The 20,300-nt window shown below is 40.0% G+C and overlaps 2 protein-coding genes across 2 annotated transcripts; one reads left to right on the forward strand and one right to left on the reverse strand.

Annotated features, from left to right (window-relative positions):
* Window positions 1-461: 461 nt before the first annotated feature.
* LOC140928788 (beta-1,4-N-acetylgalactosaminyltransferase 3-like) lies at window positions 462-12,443 on the reverse strand. Its single transcript, XM_073378569.1, has 5 exons — window positions 11,652-12,443; window positions 10,389-10,858; window positions 3,961-4,480; window positions 3,319-3,463; window positions 462-1,695 (listed from the first exon to the last, which is right to left on the reverse strand). The coding sequence occupies exons 1-5, from the start codon at window positions 12,264-12,266 to the stop codon at window positions 1,547-1,549; spliced, it is 1,899 nt and encodes a 632-aa protein (XP_073234670.1). The 5' UTR covers window positions 12,267-12,443; the 3' UTR covers window positions 462-1,546.
* LOC140928789 (uncharacterized) lies at window positions 4,924-6,153 on the forward strand. Its single transcript, XM_073378570.1, has 2 exons — window positions 4,924-5,197; window positions 5,292-6,153. The coding sequence occupies exons 1-2, from the start codon at window positions 5,182-5,184 to the stop codon at window positions 6,143-6,145; spliced, it is 870 nt and encodes a 289-aa protein (XP_073234671.1). The 5' UTR covers window positions 4,924-5,181; the 3' UTR covers window positions 6,146-6,153.
* Window positions 12,444-20,300: the final 7,857 nt, after the last annotated feature.

The raw sequence follows: 20,300 nt of genomic DNA on the forward strand, positions 1-20,300 counted from the left end.
CAGAAAGTGTTGTTTGGTGACATGATTGTGATAACGATCGAAGACTATTTCTCTCCTCGTTAGAGGTAAATTCATAGTTAGATATGCTTTACTGTTAAATGCTTATGACGGATAAAGATTTGTGACACGTCCACACGTATCCGAATATTTTTGAAAACGGAGAGTTTTTTTCCTCCGTTTTAGCCTTTGTCCTCGGTACCAAACATATACGGAGTTTTCGGGCACCTAAAAAGCCTGTTTTCACTCCAGAAAAAACTCCACTCCAGAGTGGATTTTTTTTTTTAAACGCCGGATTTTCGTTTGCGTGTGGGCGGACGAAAAGGAAGGTTTTCGAATTCGATGATGTCATAGATCATAAACTACTAGCATAAACCACTGTAAAAAATACCATAATGTTCTCTTAAATGCTTCTTTGGGTAGTTTTCCAGGTAGATCTCATTTTCGTTACTTTCGAAGAACTGCACCGTACCATGCGTAAGCTTCAGGGGCACCCAACGGATCTGTTCCTCAAAATATATGCTCCACAGGAAAATTTTTGCTGGCTGGCAGGTTGTGGAAAAATTATTTGTCTTTGGAAGGAAAGGGTTCCTGGGAAATGAACAATTTAGGGTGTCTGAGGGGATTTGATGTATAGAATAGCTGCTATGTGATTGTTCTCAGAAACCTCTTCCCCCCTCCCCCTCCCCCCACTGAAGGGTTAATTTTGCCCTTAGGCCACATCTAAATTCATGTGCCTCCCTCCCTCCTCCACTGAAGGACTGAATGTTGCCCTTTGACCACACCCAAACTAGTTCAAACTGGCCAGTAATGTCTGGAAGTAAGTCTGCTGGGAAACTTCCCAGTAAGTCTGGTTGCAGGTTGTATGTGCACCTTGCTGGCTGGGAACGCTTCCATCAGTCTTGCTGAGAGTGAGGAACAGATACGTTTTTCCCAGCAATCTCCCAAAATGCTTAAAATGGCTTCAGAAAGCTTTATTCACGCTTTGTTGTTGTTTTCAGGTCTTTTTCCCAAAATTTCCCGTTGGGTGCCAATGAAGCTTCTTCAAAATTTGCATTTCCAGCGCGTTGACATACGGGCGCACAAGTGCTGACGTTAGCTTGATTGCAGTTAAGCTCCTTTTTTCGTTGGGTTCAGAAACCTACCTCTTTAAGCTTAAATAATTGCTTATTTTAAATAAAAAAAAGAAAGTCAAATAATTCCTCTGCGGTGAAGCTGAGCCTACGATAAAAAGAGTAGTATGGTATTTTTGAAATGGACTATTTCTTACGCTCTAGAAGGGATGCTATCGTATTTTCATCGTTTTAGCGGTTTCATGTGGACGGGCGAAAATGATTCAAATACGTTACGTGTGGACGCGTATTTTTTAGGCGGAGGAAAAAATCTCACTTTTCAAAAATATCCGGATACATGTGGACAGGGCCTTTATATATTAAATTCCGTTGATTTGCACGAGAACCTCTTCCTCATAACTGTCTAACACTTCTACGACCAACAACAGACATGGTCGATACTTTCCCAACCAAACAAGGCCCGGTTGCTGTGTACATTAACTCCACATTTCCTGCTTGGTGTGATAATGATGATAGAGACCTGGGTACTTGATCCGTTCAACTTCCAACTGAGCATTCACGACGCGGTCCAGTAGGTCCCAGTCCTCTCCACCCCATTTGTACTTGAATTCCTCGGTATTCATTCCTTTCAAAATTAAGCAGTTAAAAAATACGATTTGTCCCATACAATTTTACGTAAGGACAAGAGAAACAGCTTCATCTCTCTCCTATACGAAAAATTGGAAGTTCACCAGTTTAATCTTTCCCGGCGTAGACCTCTGGGCCCAGTTGTTCGAAGGCCGATTAGCGTTTAACCCGGGATTAAATTTAAACCAGGTTTCGTTTTCTTGTGTTCAGAAGCATTTTCTCGGATAATTTTCTCTGTTATATTTAAAGCTTGCAGTAATCAAGCTGTAGCCAAAAAGAATTAAAACTGAAATGATTTTTATGCTTTCATATCTGAATTCAAACCTTGCACTAACCCCGGGTTATCTTAACCCAGCTTTGAACAACTCGGCCCTGGTTTATATTTTAAGAACAGGCTTTTTCGTTACTGATTATTTACACAAACCGTGGTTTAAATTACAATCTGTAAGTTTTCAACGCGAATTTCCTAGCCGTGACCTTTCTACATAAAGTCATGAAATAAAATACCTGCTCTATCGTTTGTTAGCTCGAAATGAAGTTGCGGCCCTCTTCAATAGTTCTCCTATTCTTTAAGTAGGAGCCCCAAAAAATGTTAGGGACCTTAAGCATTGACGACGAATGGGACGTCGACGACCTACCGGAAGTGGCTAGGGCGAGTTGACCGCTACTGCACATCCTCGCTTGTTTGGCGTCCAGCAGTGAACGTGAATAAATTTACTCGTATTTTTACCCCCTAAATAACCTTTCGTGAAAGAAATTTCATCCCAATTGCGTATTCGACTTTCAACGCATTTGTTCTTTGTATTTTTGTACTAAAAACACCAGAAAATCGATTGATATAGGACTTCGTAAACAAGCACCAGCGAGTCGCATTGAAGCTTTCTTGTATAAGTTTTCTAGCTTTTCGTGAAGCAAAAAGGTTTACAGGTCAAAAAGATGCTAAATCATAATCTGTTCCGCCCTTTTACTCTCTAAGACTTTGATTTGTCTCCAAACATTAGTAACCTTTGGTTCTATTTTTCTTTTTAAAGGAGATGGAGTGGTCAGACAAACATGTTTTTGTGCTGTATGCCGAGAAGTGTTAGTTATGGAACCCTACCAACATCCGCATACAAGCAAGGAAAGGGGAGATGTATGGAACCAGATAACTGTAAACCTAAGTGACCTTGATCATCCGAAATTCAAAGTCAATAAAAGATCGATGAGAGACACACTGACCTGGCTGATTACCAAGCATAAAGCGAAAATACGCCAGGAGGAAAATGCCACTGGAATCACTTGCAAAGATGCCGAACTAGACCTGGCTCTCGAAGAGATAATTGACAGGGGCAGTTGGCCGACAAAAAGGCTCCGAGGTTAAAAAAAAAAAAGAAAAGGAAGAAGGAGCAGCTGGAGAGGAACACAGGCAAAGCACTATGGAACGTTCAGGACAGACCGTGAAAAGACATTTTGAACACTTATCTCTCGAATTTTCCCGCCGTGAACGACGTTCTCGATCCAGTCCTTTCACGGTGCATTTCTTCTTCGTCGTCTCTTTCGTCGCCGATGCTTCAGGTCTCTGTTAATAGCTAGATCACGTGACTCAACTGTGACGGTTGATGATGATTTTCTTTGAACTTACCGCCAAAACGCATCCAGTCCGATTTATATACAGCAAGAAGACCATAGCCGTCCATCTGCCAAAAGCCTTGGTGATCAATATATGTACTTTGACAGTCTAGACGTCCCACTGCGGGAAAGAAAGCGATTCTTCCTTCTATGGTGTTCTGTTGAAAATAAGGAAACCAAACTCGATCTTGTTACTTAAACGTAACAAGAAATCTGACAGTGTTGTTGGAAGAAATTCTCCAACAAAATTGACGATAACATTTTACTCTAAAATGCAATAGACAATTGACATTTAGATCTTTGAAAACACGTACTGCAAAAACGGTGTTGATATAAAAAAAAAAATGGGAAGTTATCCGCAATTGCAAAAAAAGTGTATCTTGCTATAGAACGTTTTCAGTCACGAGGCTAACAACTATGCAAATTTGTTGGAACGAGGAAAAGTTTTTACAATTCAGAAAAAGGTTCAATTTCTACAGGATTAATTAACGAAACCATGGTGGACGTGACGTCATGCGTAAAGCCCAGTTTATAACAACACGTATCAACTTAAACTGCGTAGCAGGCGCCAGGTTTTTTTAAGGGCGAAGGAAGAAATCTAGGCCTTTAATAAGGTAATTACCGGCGCCTGCTACGTAGGCCAGTATCAACTCACCTTTCGCACGCTGTCCAGAATATCAACGGGCACATCAATGTGAAGATCAAACAAGAACAACAGATCATGCGCACTTTGTACTTGCTCTACAGCTTTGTTCAACGCCAGCGTCTTGTAAAATTTACCGGTCAAGTTGATAATAGTGTGCCTGCTCCTCAGAAGGGCCGTGTCGAACGCTTTGGCCAAGTCGATATCTTGACTCTCAAAATCAGCAACAATAACGTGGAAGTTCTTATCACCCGTTAAAAAGCTGGCAACCGTGAGATCATTGATGAAATGATAGACCCATCTTCCCTGATCTTTGACAGGGAGTATTATGTAAACCGTGGCGTTTCTGTTCCACTCAATTCCCTTGGGAAGACACAAACTGTTCGTTCCTTTTTTTTGATACACGTGCTCAGAGAAGCGATATGATTTTTCAGTGTGAGGAAGGCCAAGTTCCAGATCAACTGAATAACGGTCCCCATAAACCGGATCTGGTTTTTGTAGAACTTTGTGAATTCTCTTTAAAAAGTAATTCCTGAAAGAAATTAAAATATGAGGTTAAAAAAAGCTAAAAAATTTACAAACGTAGATAATCCGTCAATGGAACTTTCACGCAAGGAGAAACTAATGTCGCCACCATTTTTTGTTAATTATTCTGAGGTGCCCTTCAAAGTTGTTCTTTCTAGTTTAAAAAGACAAGGATCTAGTTTTTCTTAAGTCGACAGTTATACGGTTAGCTACATGATGTCTCTTTTTTCACCGAAAGCATTTTTAGCGCGATGTTCTTACGGTTGACGGTTGAGTGTATGAACGTATTAATCTTTCCAAATCCAAATGAGTAAGAAAGAAAGAGAAGTATGGGAATTTGCAATTTCTTCGTTTGCGCTCTAGTCTAAGTAATGACTCCCGTTAAGTCACGGAGCCATGTTGAATTACGTGAGCTGTCAACGAGTTAACTAAGGGTGCGTTTCTTTAAAAAAATCCAAATCCGGATTCTTGAATCCAAAAACGGATTTTGCGTTTCTTTAATAAAATCCGAAAATGGATTTTGAATCTATAGAATCCACACTCCGAGTGGATTCATTAGATCAAATCTAAATCCGGATTTTTAGGATTCATGATCCGTGCGTTTCTTTATTGCACGGATACAAAAAGCAGTACGTTTGGCAAGCGGTCGTCTTCTTAAAATCCGCCACATTCCCGCCATTTTGTTGTAAATATTAGCTGCTGCCGGCCATGGCGAATAAACAAGGTGAGTTTTTTGTGTAGTTTCACCGAAATTTTCCGTCCTGTACGTATTTTTATAAATTTTCCGGATGTTTGATGCGTCTTGGCATCTTTTACAGGACAATATTGGACGCACAGTTTATCTGCAGGTGAATATCCAGAATATCAGTGGAACGAAAGCCACGTTCAACCGGGCATTCAACCTTATCTTCCTCAGTTCATGTTTCCACCACCGCAGGCATCACAGTTCAGCCATGAAACAGTCAGATCAGTATCACCTCAGCCTGGTCCAAGTTTTTCTTCTTTGGAAACAGCTGCAGCCACATTCAGTCAGTCGAGTGAAGGCACCGAAGGCGAATCGAGAGCTCTTGTACGCTGGTCTAGAGCTGATGTGCTGTTGTTAATTTCCTGCTATGTCGAACGCAGAGAACGATTTAAAGATATAAACAAAAAGAACAAGTCCCTGTGGGAAGAAATCAGCGAAGAATTAAAGAAGAACGGAGTGTTCTTTAATGCCAAGGCGTGTGAGACGAAATTGAAAAATCTGAAGAGAAGTTATGTTGCTTGTGTTGATCACAACAAAGTCAGCGGAAATGACCGAAAGAAATGCAACTTCTATGACGAACTTCACGAAATATTTTCGAAAGATGATGCCATCGCTCCAAAAACATTGTGCAGCAACATTGATGGTAAACGGAGCAAAGATGCAGTCAAGAGTGTTAAAAATTCCAGTTCCACATTGAGTTCCACAGGTAGTGACACAGAGGAGCCTGTGGTTACAAAAGCAAAGAAAAAGAAGTTACCAGAGCGGAAGAAAAGAGAAGACCTCGTTGGGCTCTTTAAGGAATTTACACAAGACAGGAAAGAGGAAGAAAAGGAAAAGATTAAAAAGTTTGAAAATATGCACAATGAACGCATGGCACTCATGGGCCGATTTTTGAATGTTTTTGAAAAATCATTGAACAAAGAGTAACCTTGATTCCATAATTTTTTATTGTGTTGCAGAACATGGGATTATTTGACCACAAACATGAACATAGATACAGTAAACCTGAGTTTGTTGTCAGTATTGAGTTATCTAAAAGTTTATTATATCATACATGTTAACAGTATTATTGCAAGTTGTATGTTTTTTTTATCACATACATACAAGGAACTACAACAGCAACATTAGGTGAGAGGGCCTAACTAAACTGGTTTTGATATTATTTATATCCTTTACTTTTTTTAGCCTGATTCTCAGATGCTTCAGATCACTTGTGTCACGCACTTCCTCCTTTCTGTGCGTGACACAAGCAACCTGGACTGTCAGAGTATTAGGCTGTTACATTTGTGTTGAAAGTTTACATTTCAAGCAACACCATAAATGTTTCAGGTAGTATAAAGTGATCCATGTACATGGCTCTACTATTTTCTTATATACTTTTAAAAACAAATAAAATATTGATATTTATAGCAAAAAGACTATTATACAGTATAAACTTTATGAATGACATACACCACCTATGAAAGAAGTGTTCATGAAAACACCACAGTACAAAAGGTATCAATACATAAACCACTTATAAATGCTAGGTTTATGGGATCAGTCTCATTATCATGTTTCTCTTATCAACTGCTCCTACACCTGGTGGAAAGATGTCATCATCATTGTCATCATTGTCATCATCATCATTAGAGTCATCTAAAAAATCATCGATGTCATCTTCAATAATGCAAATGTTGTGTAAGATGCAAGAGGATACAATAATTTCCGGTATGTCCTCAATTTTGTCAACATCCATCATTGTTTTTAGCTTCCTAAACCTGTTCTTAAAAAGCCCTATGGACCTCTCAACCACCATTCTGGTGGAACTGTGGGCAGTATTGTAACGTCTTTGTTGAGCAGTCAAACGTCCGTTGTCTCGAAATGGGGTCAACAGCCACCTCTTCAAGGGATATGCTGCGTCTCCCAAAATGTGGGAGTTGCCAGGAAAATAATTGTCTGGGTTCACTTCAACTTCTCGGCAGATCGGAGAATTACGAAACACGCGAGCATCGTGTACTGAACCAGGGTAACCACAGAAAACATCGGTTATGAATAAATCCGGGTCACAAATGACTTGTAGTTGGACGGAAAAGAAACCTTTGCGATTTATGTATTGTTCATGATTGTTATGTGGTGCTTTGATTGGTATGTGGGTGCCATCAATAGCCCCCAAAACACCCGGAAAACCCTTTTTCTCTTCAAAGGCCTCCATCACCGCTTGGGCTTTTAGACCAGTTGGAAACTTGATAAACTCATCCATTAAGTTCCTCACTATTGCTTTGCAAACTCGTCTGTAGACTCTGTACGCAGTTGCCCTGCAAACATCAAATCGATCGGCAACAGAGCGTAAACATTCTGGATTCCCAAGAATCCACAGCGTAATAAGGATTTGCTTTCTTAACTCGACCGGTGGTCTTCCTCTATCGCCGGTGTATTGAGGTAAGTCGCCGTGGACCGAAAGCAAATGTTCGAGAACTGTAACTGTATGCCGTGACATGCGGAAGTGACTTCGGAAGTCCTCCGGTATGTAGCTAGGTACGGTTATTTCGTAAAAATTCTTTGTGCGAACGTGTTCTTTTCGGACGAGCTGTCCGGCCGCCAAAAGGAATAAAACTGCTTCGTCATCGGCTCCTAAAAGAACCTGTTGTTGTTCAAGGTCATCGGCAAGGACTTCTTCGAACAGTTCAAACATCAAACCAAAACTTTCCGCCATTTTGAAAACTCCCCCCAAAACACGCGAACTGCATGCTGGGGTCGTTACGGCTAATTGAAAAAAAAATTCATTTTCGGATTTTTCGTGTCTTTAAAAATAACGAATCCGCATGATCTCGGATTAAGAATCCAATCTTGGATTTTTTTAAAGAAACGCACCCTAATATATAGATTTAGCCAGGGCTAAAAGCGAAGCTCCCGTTAATTATACTTGTAAACAAAAAAAATTATATGGTGTAATGCTAAACAGCGAGGGCAATGAAAATGGCATCAAGATCAATAGATCTAATTAGCAAAAAAACAAACTGCACGTGCAGCACACTTTTTTTCTAGTTAGCAAAAAAAACAAATTTGCACGTGCAGCACGCTTTTTGTCTTTCTTTGCCGTTGTTTTTCACAACTACAACGCTGTTTTGTAGGACTAAAACGTCAAACTTCCGAGTTACACATTATTTTTATGGAGGAATTGTCGTATGTGCTTACTCAATATTTTGTCTCCTGTGTTCATGTTCGCTTTTATTTTTCACTGCCGCTTATTTTCACCTTGCTGGCCGCTAGCATTTCTCATTGTCTCACAGCCGCTTTGAATTTTCATGTTTTCTTCCTACGAAATTCGTCTCTTTTGTTTTTAATCACTCGCTCTAGCTCTTTCTCTCAAATAATGGCGAAAAAGACACGACTTTGCTGTTGTTTTTTCTTTCTAAAAGTCCGGGCGGCCATGCGAATTCTTTCCAAATAAAACCTTGAGTTGCATTTGGGTTGCCATACCTTTTGATTGAATTATTTTACATTGGTATGCCTGTGGTCCGGACAGACGGACGGTCGGGCGGTCGGGCGGTCGGTGTACGGTCACGTGACTACCAAAATTTCTCGGATGGGTAGTTTACCACATTTCTTTACCCATGGTGCTCCGCTGCGCGCTTCGCGCGCGAGAGCTCCGATATGATTAAGATTAACATATTTGAAGAGTTCCAGTTCTGTGGAAGTGCATGATTTCTGCTTTGCTCTATAGAGTGTTTTCACTCACGTGGCCAGCATCTATGCAAATTTATTGGAACAAAAGAAAGCGTTTGCCTAAGAAAAGAGTTCAACTCCCAGAGGATTGGTTTGGGACATCAACATGGATTGTTTTGGGACACCAATGGCCGCCGTGATGTCATGTGAAAACACTGTATAACGCACAAGTTACTAACGACCCATTATCTCTGGCATTGTTTGTGTCGTTGGCCACGCAGCCCAGCGAAGTGCCCAGAAGTCGACTATGAAAACGCGAACACTGTCCTCAGCGCAAAAGACTTAAAAAAACACATGTTCGTGTTTCATTGTCACGCGTTCATGTCAATCAAAAAAAAAAAAAGAACCGGAAGCGGAAGCGGAGGCACACGCAGTGTTCTACCGAGCTTCAGTCCTATTCCGTCCTTCATTTATTCGAATTATCTCGTAGATTATCCGTCTATTTGTCCAGCGCAACGCCGCGCATTTGGTGAGAGTTAAAGACGAAGAACACCCTAAAGACCTAATAACGTCACATTAATAAGGATTTCAAATCTGCGCTCGCCAGTGTCACTGCAGCTATTATAATATGACTGAATGTCTAGACATGGAAAGACCTTGCGGACACACAAAGGACCTCACAAGGTAATGAGAAACACTTTTGTTCATTTCATTTGTGTCTTTTAGCTTCGCATTCAAGTTGGAAATGTCAAACTAAACGCTTTTTCTAATCTCTTTTCGTGCATCCTGGAGTTCCCCCATAAGCGCTGCCAGACTGGCTTTTGAGGTAATACGAGTTCGGCCGGGTAGTAGGGAACTTGAGTAACAACGAAGACGACCACAACGTCGACTTCAAAAAAAACAATAGTTTTAATGATCAAAACAACAGCTCTGCACGTGAATCACGCTTTTTAGTACATTTCTACAATTTGCCGTTTTACTGAGGACGTGAACATACGACGACGAATTTTCCTTCCTCTTTTTGAACCTGAATAAAACCCTTAAGAATTCAAATCCAGGAAAAGTCGCCTGCATTTGACATATTGAGCGGGTCCAAATAGACGCGATTAAGTTTGAAAGAGCGCAAATTCATTTTTTTTACCAACGTTTTCACTGCCTTCGTCGTCGTCCTTGGTTTAGGTCCTAGTAACGTAAAAATGACGCGGCCTGACAAAAATGAACTAATTTAAGGGGCACGTCGCCAGGTCTGCATGTCAACGATTAGTTAGGTAACCTAAATTTTTTTAAAGATGTTTTGGTTTTATTATATTTAAAGTCAAACAAGTTATTTAACGTCCTTAGCCGGTTCGCTTGCAAGGATAAAAACAATGCTCTTATACACCTGTATTAAGTTTACTGCGGAAGTAACGGTGATTTGTCCATTTTTTATGAGTGTTTTGATTTGTGTCTCCCACACTTCTTAACAATTGGTTACTGCTAGTTATCATCTTTATACATTTAACGAAATTTTTTTGTAACTTACTCTGAGGAACTCAGACGAAGTGCAGCAACCATGTTATCCACGACTGACCGAACTACCTCTCTGTCAGCGACTCGATTTGGACGAGTCCACAGCATTCTGGTGTTTCTTGACATCTGCGTATCGTCCGGTGGGTAAACATTTGATTCAAACACCGTTGCCTTCCCTTCAAAGCGATCAACTTTATCACCTGGTACAAAACTACTCTTGTAATTGCAGGAAGGAAGAAAACTGGCTTTCGAAATGAAAGGCAGAGAATAAAACTTGACAAATTTGCTGCTGATGCGGTTGGATTCTTTATGGAACTCTTGCTGATATCGCGGCGAAAGCACATTGTGCAGTGCTACTTTTTTCTCTTGTACATGCGATATGTTCTGTAGAAATGACGAGAGGTATTCTGAAGTGATGAGCCTAAAATCTTGATCTTTGTCAGATGTAGTCCAAAATACACGCACGAACCCTTTGCCAATGCCCTGTCAATCAATCAATCAATCAATCAATTTATTTGCCCTTTTTTACACACAATATTTAAATCGAGCCGATCGGAGCCCAAACGCTGTTTTAGCTAATAGGAAAAATTAGATGGTTTTACGCTGTATTAGCTAATAAAATAATAAGATGCATTTTCCTTTGTTCCTGTCACTGTCTTTATAAGTCGTTTTGGAAGGGATTTGAATCCGATCAGAGACGGTTAATGTTAACAATATTAGAAACGCGAGACGAAACTTGAACGTCTCATTAACGACGCGCCAGACACCCCTCGCGTGTCTCCCTCGCGCGCGCCCGTTCTTTCTTTCACCCACTACTTTCAAGCGCCTGCTACGCAGGCTATTTGATAACCAGCAATGTTAACCGTCTCTGATAATCCCTTCCAAAACGACTTAATATAAAGTATCGGCGCTTCGCGCCTTGTTGACGCAGCTTCGCCGCGAACCATCAGTATCGATGAGAAAAAAATATCTTCTGGAACGCAGGATATTTATAAAGACACAGGAACAAAGGAAAATGCATCTTATTATTTTATTTGCTAATACAGCGTAAATACATCTAATTTTTTATATTAGCTAAAACAGCGTTCGGGCTCCCTGTGACAATAATTACACAATCTTATGATTTTAAAAATATACTTGGGCAGGAACTCTCAGCAAACCCTGTAGGGCGTTTCGAGGAGAGCCCCTGGACAAGTTTTATACAAGTATGATTTTAATTTAGAATTACATGTCTGTGTTATAGATTACACGGATAAAGTATGTAGCGGCTACTCACATTTTGGTGTAAAACCTCGACGTAGTATTTCTTATTTGCTTGAAGATGGAGTGGCTCTTTGGATCTTTGTTCAGGATATTTATCTAACTCGTCCTTGCCCGTCCAAGCTATTGCGTTGTCAGTGAATACACGAGCAACTAGCCGTTTATTACCGGGATTTTCGTCTGTACTTATCCACAACTCCGAAGTGTCGTCAGAGGCGATCGCGAAACGAAACAAACCATTACTTTGTGGATGTAAATATCCAGATATTTTCTGACCGTAGTCCACGCTATCGTCTTCAATCTGAAAGTCGTTAATGAACTTCTCCTCATCAGGATATTTTGGAAAGAACAGTGACTTTTTTAAATATGTTACGTTCGAACCGCATTGCATTCGCCAAACGTGAACATTGAGAGCGTGTGGTACACGTGCTGCGACAGTATTCTCGTCCTCAGAGCCAACGCCACCGATCGTCCTTGGAAACGCAGAGAATTCGTCAACTGTATCGTCGCTATGTCTTCCCCAAAATGTAAAAAGTAAAGAAAACGAGATCGAGCCTGCAGCTAGTGCGACAATCAAACGTCTCACAGCTTTTTTAGATCTTCGGAATGTAAGAGGGCGTCGAAGCCACATAACTTGGATCGAATGTTGCGACCCCCGGCTTGTGATTCAGTCAGACAGCCAGCTGTCACAGGATGACACTGTAAACCAATAAATAAATACTCTCTTTAATGTTATTGATCATCGCCAAAAAACTCCGAGTTTTGAAAACAAACTCCTACTTTCGAAAACAAATTCCAATTTTTGATAACAAACACCTCAAAAACTCTAGTCGCTACTCAGGTAGCCCAAGCTCGAAATATGAGCATCGGCAAGAATCGGCATTGCTGCGAAACATTCAAAACATAATGATTTTTATGGGAAAAAAAACCATCGTTTTCGTGAAAGGTAAACCTTTCCTATATAAAGGTAAACCTTTATATAGAGAGAAAACCCTGTTAACGTAGTTTTTTGGACTATGCAAGGAATTCATAGTTAAGGAATTTGCGGTAGCCTCGTACACGCCCAACAGGAAACTCAAATAGTAGATAAACCTCAACCTTAATTAAGTAGTTTAGTTTTACCCGAGTCTGAACTGGACATGTTTCATGTGATTTACTGCTTACCTGTTACACTGTTTCATGGTTATCCCGATCAAGGAAAGTTAAGAAAACTCGCCATAGAAGTAAGTTTATGATCAATGTGATAATATTGTCAATCATTTTAGTTTTGGTTTTGTAGTTTTATAAGGATTTCATGAGTTTTTGTACATTGACGACCAGTGACCGCATGGCATAATTATTGTTAAAAGTTTATATCAGTTTTTTCCGCTTCGCTCGTTTTAATTGTTTCGTTTATTACCAGTTGATTTAGTTAATTAGAATACATTGTACATTTTAATTTCAGATCGAATAAATGTATCAGTTATACGATTGCGAGTATTCTTCGGTAGTGGATCGTCTTAGTTCTCTAACCCTTTACATAAAAACCCATAAAACGGCCATAAATCGGCCCGTTAACCACTCAGGAGAGACGTAACACACATTTTAAGTAAGGTAAGCTGTTTTTTATTGAAATCCTTTCATTTTAGTAGGTTGAAGAAACGATAGGTTTTTTTCCCCATACAAATCCTTATATTTTGAATGTTATTTCGAGCTTGGGCCAGCTGTTGTTGCTGTAGACTCTAGGAAGAATAAACAGATGTAAGAAGTAGATTATCGTTACCTTTTCGCGTAGCGAGTGAGTCGCCCGAATACGCTCACAAAAGGGAGCTTTATCAAACCGTGCACACGCTTATTTCATCTTAGATATTTCTAGAACAGACCTCTGGAGCAAAGGTAAACTCAAAACTGAATCCAACTCGAATGCTTACTCGAAAAACAACTCGAAATCCTTACCTCGGCAAATAGGTGTCTTCGGAAATGCCTACTAAGAAGAAACTTTTTAACCTTTTCCGTTGATATTTCTAAGAATAAACTAAACGACGAATCGAGATCCCCGGTTCGAAGTGCTCATTGTTCGCCAGCTATTGATCCGTTTTCAGTCAAATCCCACAGAACGTCACAGAAGAATAGTGGATGTATCAGAATATCCTTCACTTAAACCGCTTTATAACCGGCAACAAAAAGCCAATTTAGCTGAATGTTAAGATACCTTTTAGTGGCTTACCTTGGTCTTACTTACCTTTTTCGTCTAGGTGTAGATATTTTTCTTTAGGAAAACAACTTTAATATCACGCCCAATATGCATATTGGAAGATGTAAAACATAATAGGGACCTTTAGCATCAGGTTTTTCTTGGAAATCCGCAAACCGCAAAATATCACGTGACCACGGCCTCGCAGTCGCGTTCAGTTTGCAGTTCACGTTTGAAAGGCAGGAAGAGCTTCCAACGGTTAGTGATTTACGGGAACGTTTTTTGCCACTAAAAATTGTACAGCCTCGCGTTTAAAGGCACGAAGTAGCTTTCTATATCCGTTTCCGATGTGTTTGTTGAATTTTTGAACTCGAATCAATGAATTATACCTGATTTTGGGCGATAAAAGTGATTAACGTCGACTTGGTGAAAAACAACACGGGAGTGGCGGCACTAAAAAATGAACGCCTGGCTAAAATTTGAAATCTCGGCAACGTGAACTGCAAACGCGTATCTGCAAACTGCAGTTTGCGATTTGCGGTTTAAAGGTCTCTAATAGAGAGATTAAGATTCGCGTTTACGCCAAACGGTAAACGTGAATTTGTTCCACGTCAAGTTTTCCCCTTATTTTTCGGTTACTGTTTATCGCTTCTACACAAAAATTTAATACCTCTTATTAGCCGAGTTTTCGGTGCGAACTGTAAATTACTGTAAATTTAAATTATTACTGTAAATTTATCGCCCGCGCGGGCCATAAATTACAGGCTAATATGGCTTCTTCCGGGTGGGGGACCGGAAACAAGTGCAGGACGCGCGATTTGACAGTCATTTGACAGGCGTCAAAAAAGAAAGTTTTCATTGGCTCACGAAAACAATACACCACATAACAAAGGTTTTCCCAGAAAGTGAAAACAAATTCGCCATGTTGAAAAAGTATATTCGGTCAAAAGTAAGAACACTGTAAGTTTTAGCTCTTTTTAGTTCTGGAGTATTTTGGAAACTGGACACTGTGTCTGTCTCGAAGACGTTTCCTTCTCTCCTCCGTTGGTCCCTGAAAAAAAAAACAAAAACAAAAACAAAAGGCAAAGAAGCTTTTCAAGGTAGGTTTGTTGTCATTGTCGAAGGATTCGCTGGTTAATTTTTTTTGGGAAAACCTCTCGAATTTCTGCCAGTTGACTCTCGTCTTCAATTGTGATCTGCGTTAAAATTTTCAAACACTGTCTAGAATTCTCTTCCTCGGTAAGGTTACAATTTCTACATCAGCTTCCTTCTCATTAAAACAAAGGTAGGTTAAAATTTGGAAAGACAAAGTCAACATACCAGACAAAGGAGGATTATAGTCTTCCCATGATGCATTTCGCCGTAATATATTGTCGAATTGGTTTGTGGCGTCATCATTTTAAAGACGGAGGGTATGGATATTTTCTGGAACTACGCAATTCGGAAAAAAAAAATTTCTCCAGAGACTTCATGGAGCACGAAAGATTGTGTATGTGATCGATGCCTATTTAGCCTGCGAGCAAGCTCTCCTATTTGGGCGAGCGAAGCGAGCAGCGCGAGAAGGCGCGAGCGAGCGGCGAAGGCGCGAGGGGCCGGCAGTCGCGTCTCCTCTCGCGTGCCTCTCGCGCGTGTACTTTTCACGATATCCCCCAAATGGAGAGCTTGCTCGCAGGCTAATGCTTATTATTTTAAATGATTGTTGACAAGTTTGCCCCGACATACTTGTATAACACGACACCTCTCAAATGATCACGCAATTCACAGCTAACTGCAGAAATCTTGATGTACTGCGTTGTTTCTTTGTTAATTGTTCGTAAATGTCTATAAAAAGGGCAAAATATCTTGTTTTTCCAGTTTGTTTCTTCCTTTACATCAAGACGAAAGATAATAATAACTTTATTTAGCCATCTTTTAAAAATATATTAATGTTGACGAAGTAAGTTGAATCACTCTCAAAAAATTATTACAAAGTGCGATGGAATTATTACAAATTGCGACAGCTTAGTTTATTACAAAGTGCGATGGACTGTTATTACAAATTGCGACACCTTTTTCACTACAAAGTGCGACACGGTTTATTACAAATTGCGACAGGTATTACAAAGTGCGATGGATTTATTACAAATTGCGACAGGTATTACAAAGTGCGATGATTATTACAAATTGCGACAGTACATGCACTTGCCACATTTAGCCATATTTGGTAACTGTTCACAAAATTGAGCGAAATATATGAATAACGTCTTAAACCATTAAGGGAACATTTAGGTAACTCAGCAAATGCAGGAGACACGGATGGGTCAAAATTGAAGAAGATTAAAACGGATTTTGGGTGGGGTTTTTGACAGAAAACTGTTCTTAACAAACCGTTTTTCAAAGTTTATTTCTCTTGTTTATAGTTGTAAATATGAACGCTTGTGAGAGACACATTTGCTTCTCATGACTTTCTTCCCAAACGTCAAGTTTCACAGCGAGTAATGCGCAAAAGTAAACAAAATGAACTAGACGACCGTGACACTGTCCATTTGAACGAGGACTCTTGTGCTGCGTTCACTATGAAGTTAACCGTGAAGAGTAGCTATATAGAGTTGTAAACTTAGATCTTTCGTTCAATGCTTAGTTTAAGGAATACGTTCACACGGCATCGGGTGAATTTTCGACCGGCTGTGACTTCCTTCACACGGAACGGTTCAATATTTCCGTTCTGTTTACACGAAACTGACGAACCGGGTTGAATTTTAAGTTTTCCCAGTGGTTTTACCATCTTCTCATGCGCAGAGTGCTGCTTTAGCAAATCCAAAATTGCGTCCCCCAGCGTCTCACATATTTGACCTCGATTTTTGCATTTAAAATTTTTGAACATCTTCGCACGGTTAAGAACGGTTAAGCCTGGTTACGTGTGAACGCGACACATAAACATATGAATTTTCAACCGGTCGAAAATTCATCTAGTACTGTGTGAACTTAGCCTTAAAACACGCATGTTAACCATATTTCGTTCCAGTTAAAAATCTAACAACAATGGTTCGGTCATGTTGCTCCATAACTTAAGATAGTCATATTGTGTATATTTTTTTAATTTTCTGTACGATTTGGTGAAACTGTGAAAAAAGTGTGCCTATTTGAGACCTAATTAACAACAAGATAGATTATTAATTATATATAGTCATAAATCGCAACATTTCTGACTCTTTTTTCTTGTATTTTTTTGTGATTATTTATTTAATTTGTTATATTGTAATATTGACCCCCCACCCCCACCCCCGAAAAAATAAATACTGAAATAAACAAATAAATAAATAAACGTATATGTATGTTTAAAAATCCCTAGAGTGGAAAATTAAACTAGCGACCATTCGAAATAGCCTGTTCTGTTGAGAAGCAATCACAAGTGATGATCTGGTGAAGTACAGAATTTCAATACAGTTGGAACTCCTAGATGGATGCCCAAAAAATTGGGTTAGAGTGGCAACCAGACGAGACTAAGATGACTCATTGGCTGTTTTTCATTTACAAATGATTTCCAAAACTATCGTTACAAATACTAAAAGTAGACGGAATATTAAGAGCCTGTTTACATGGAGGTGGGGGACCCCAGGAAGGTGAGGTAACCCGCCCGTCCATATAATCTCTCATATGGACACCTCACCAACCATATAAACGTGATCAAATTAAAATGAGAGATATTATGGACGGGCGGGTTACCTTGGGTCCCAAACCTCCATGTAAATACAGTGGGGGATCCAGGGGAGGGGGCCGGCAACCCCCCCCCCCCTTATTTTTAGACCAAAATGAGGCCCGAAGCGCCGAAAAAAATTTGTTTGAGTCCGGGCCCCTTCCACTTATCTCAGGGTCTTGATGACCGTCCCCCCCCCCCCCCCCCCTCCCTTTATCGGAAGGTCTGGATCCGCTACTGAAATAGGCCCTAAGTTAGTCTTGTTATTTAAAAATAGTAGTTATAAAACAGCCAATGGAATTAATTATCATAGTCATCTCTTAAGCACAATTCAGAAGTGCATTCCATGCCATCGCCCCACGATAAGCAAAAGCTCCTTTTAATGAGTTCGTTTTTGGCTTGGACAACTGCATGTGGAACGTACTGCAGTCGACTCCCGATAACTCGAACCTTCTAGGAAAATCGAAAAAAGTTCGAGTTATCGGGAGTTATTGGAGTTCGAGGTATCGGGAGCTCCAAGATTTTAGCCGTGAGTAAGGAAAAAACAATTTTTACTGCACAGTGAGCATTTTAATCACATTTAATTGTAGAAATGTTAAGTGAAAATTAAAAGATACTTCTAGATTATAAATCAGAACGTAACGTAACAAAACATTGCCTGAACAGAGTATGCACTTTACTTTTTGAGAAGTAAAGATGTTTCACGTTAGATTTGTGACAAACACCATCAGCCTCCACCAAGTCGTTGCATGTACATTGAAGCACAGACTATCAGATTTGCGTCTATGATTTAACGACGATATAATCTTTGCCAGTGGTAAAATACTCGGCATAATGCTCGAGAATCCGTGCTATGAATTAACAAAAATTCCAATTCTGGAAAGATTAAGCTAAATTCCAAACTAAAAGCAGGAGCTCATTGATGGGCTCCTCCTCTATGACAGAAAAATTAGGGAGGGGACTCTCCCTCTCGTCCGTTTAGTTTGTTTGCTGGTATGTTTCGCTCCCCTACCGGGAAAGTGAGATTTTAAACTTGCACGCACGTCCACCTTTTTAAGCAGTGAAGTCCCAGACTGATTTGTGCAAAAGGTATTCGCGACTGCGGAGTAAGATTTTCGAGTCCTAATGAGTTTTGTTTACATTAATATAATTTATTTTGTTTAAACCGTGAACCGTCCGGTTTACCCATGTAAACAACAAACAACCATGGACAACTCCAGAAAATACCATAACACACCATAATGCTCTTTATTTGTCACCCCGAAATTTTGCATAAGCATTGTTTTCAGTTTCTCTTGGGGCCATTTTAACAAACCTTTGAGGTCGTCGCAGGCCAAATTTCTGAACTAGTCAGTCTTGCTTTCTCTCGTCAAACTGGTTTTTTCGAGTGCGAGCACCTGTTTATTGAAAAACCAATTATCATAACCAAGCCCGCTGTAGCAGGTGCACGGCTATTAGGCCTGGGTCAAAACTATATCGTAACAACATGCCGTGCATGCTGAACAAAGATCTTGCTCAATTCGTGCAGTCTTTCTCGAGTACGCGGATGAAGATTTGAAAGTGGAAATAATCCTCGCAGTTGAATAAACAACTTAAGCGGTTGAAAAATCCACTTTCATATCTTTATCCGCAGTTCAAAATATGAATCACTCCAACGTGGTATCCCTCAAGGGACAAACTAGCATTTGAAAAGGTCCAGAGGAGGGCATCTTGCCTTGCGCTTCGACAAAAGCGTGGGAAAATGGAGTATGAGGAACGTATCAAAATTTTGAACTGGCCCATCTTAGAGAAGCGGAGATGGTTCATTTCACTTATAGAATGCTATAAAATTGTTTTTCGCTTAAATAACGTGGGCCGAGTTGTTCAAAGCCGTGTTAAGATAACCCAGGGTTAGTGCGAGATTTGAATTCAGATTTGAAAGCTTAAAATGCATTTCAGTTTTAATTCTTTTTTGTCTACAAGTTGATGATTGAAAGCTCTAAATATAACAGAGAAAATTATCCGCGAAAATGCTTCTGAACACAAGAAAGAGAAACCCAGGTTAAATTTAACCCCGGGTTAAGCGCTAATCGGCCTTCGAACAACCGGGCCCCGACGTTTAGTGATTTTAGCCTGCGTGGCAGGCGCAGAAAGGGGAGGGGAAGGGGAGAGAGAAAAGTGCGAAAGCGGCGGGTAAAAGGGAAGGGAGCTCTTACCCTCTCTCGCCAATCCCCTCCCTTTTTCCCTTCCTCCCTATTCCCTACCCGTTTCGACGCCTGCTACGAGGCTAAGTGATTTTTTCGAGCTCACTCTAGATAAGGACACTAGCTAGCCACTCTTTTAACTTAGGTGTGAAAAATGCAAGGTTTAACCCCTATAAATATTCATTCTTTATTCGTATAGTGAAATAATGGAACAATTTACCGCAGTATGTGGTTGAAGCAGAATCTTTTAAACTGTTTAAAGCGAGGTTAAAGTCTTTTTTAAATATCTGAATATGTAAATAGTGATAGGTAATAATTTAACGTTTTTTTATTCTTATTTAGGCATTTTTATTCTTATTTAGGAAACGGTATGGGGTAGACCTCGTGTTTCCTTTTCATGATGTATTTTATTTTTATTTTCTTATCTTCTCGTTTTTGTATTGTTATACACTTTTGTATACCTTATTTATTCGAATAAACGCCGCCCTCGATCAAACGCCGGAAGCAAAATGGAAGCAAGATGGAAGCAAAATTGCCAATAAAAGCCGCCCTCGAATAAACTCTGCACCTACAATTGTAGTCCGAAGAATGCAACGTTTACTCGAGGATAATAAGAAATTAAAAAACTCGGTA

The sequence above is a fragment of the Porites lutea genome, chromosome 2, assembly GCF_958299795.1.
Source record: "Porites lutea chromosome 2, jaPorLute2.1, whole genome shotgun sequence".
NCBI classification, from domain to species: domain Eukaryota; kingdom Metazoa; phylum Cnidaria; class Anthozoa; order Scleractinia; family Poritidae; genus Porites; species Porites lutea.

Excerpts from the sequence above, each read along its gene's own strand:
- LOC140928788 (XM_073378569.1), bottom strand. The coding sequence starts at position 12,266 with ATGTGGCTTCGACGCCCTCTTACATTCCGAAGATCTAAAAAAGCTGTG. Across the intron at positions 3,464-3,960 it reads TTCTGGACAGCGTGCGAAAG|AACACCATAGAAGGAAGAAT; the intron begins GTGAGTTGATAC and ends TATTTTCAACAG. Across the intron at positions 1,696-3,318 it reads GGACTGGATGCGTTTTGGCG|GAATGAATACCGAGGAATTC; the intron begins GTAAGTTCAAAG and ends TAATTTTGAAAG.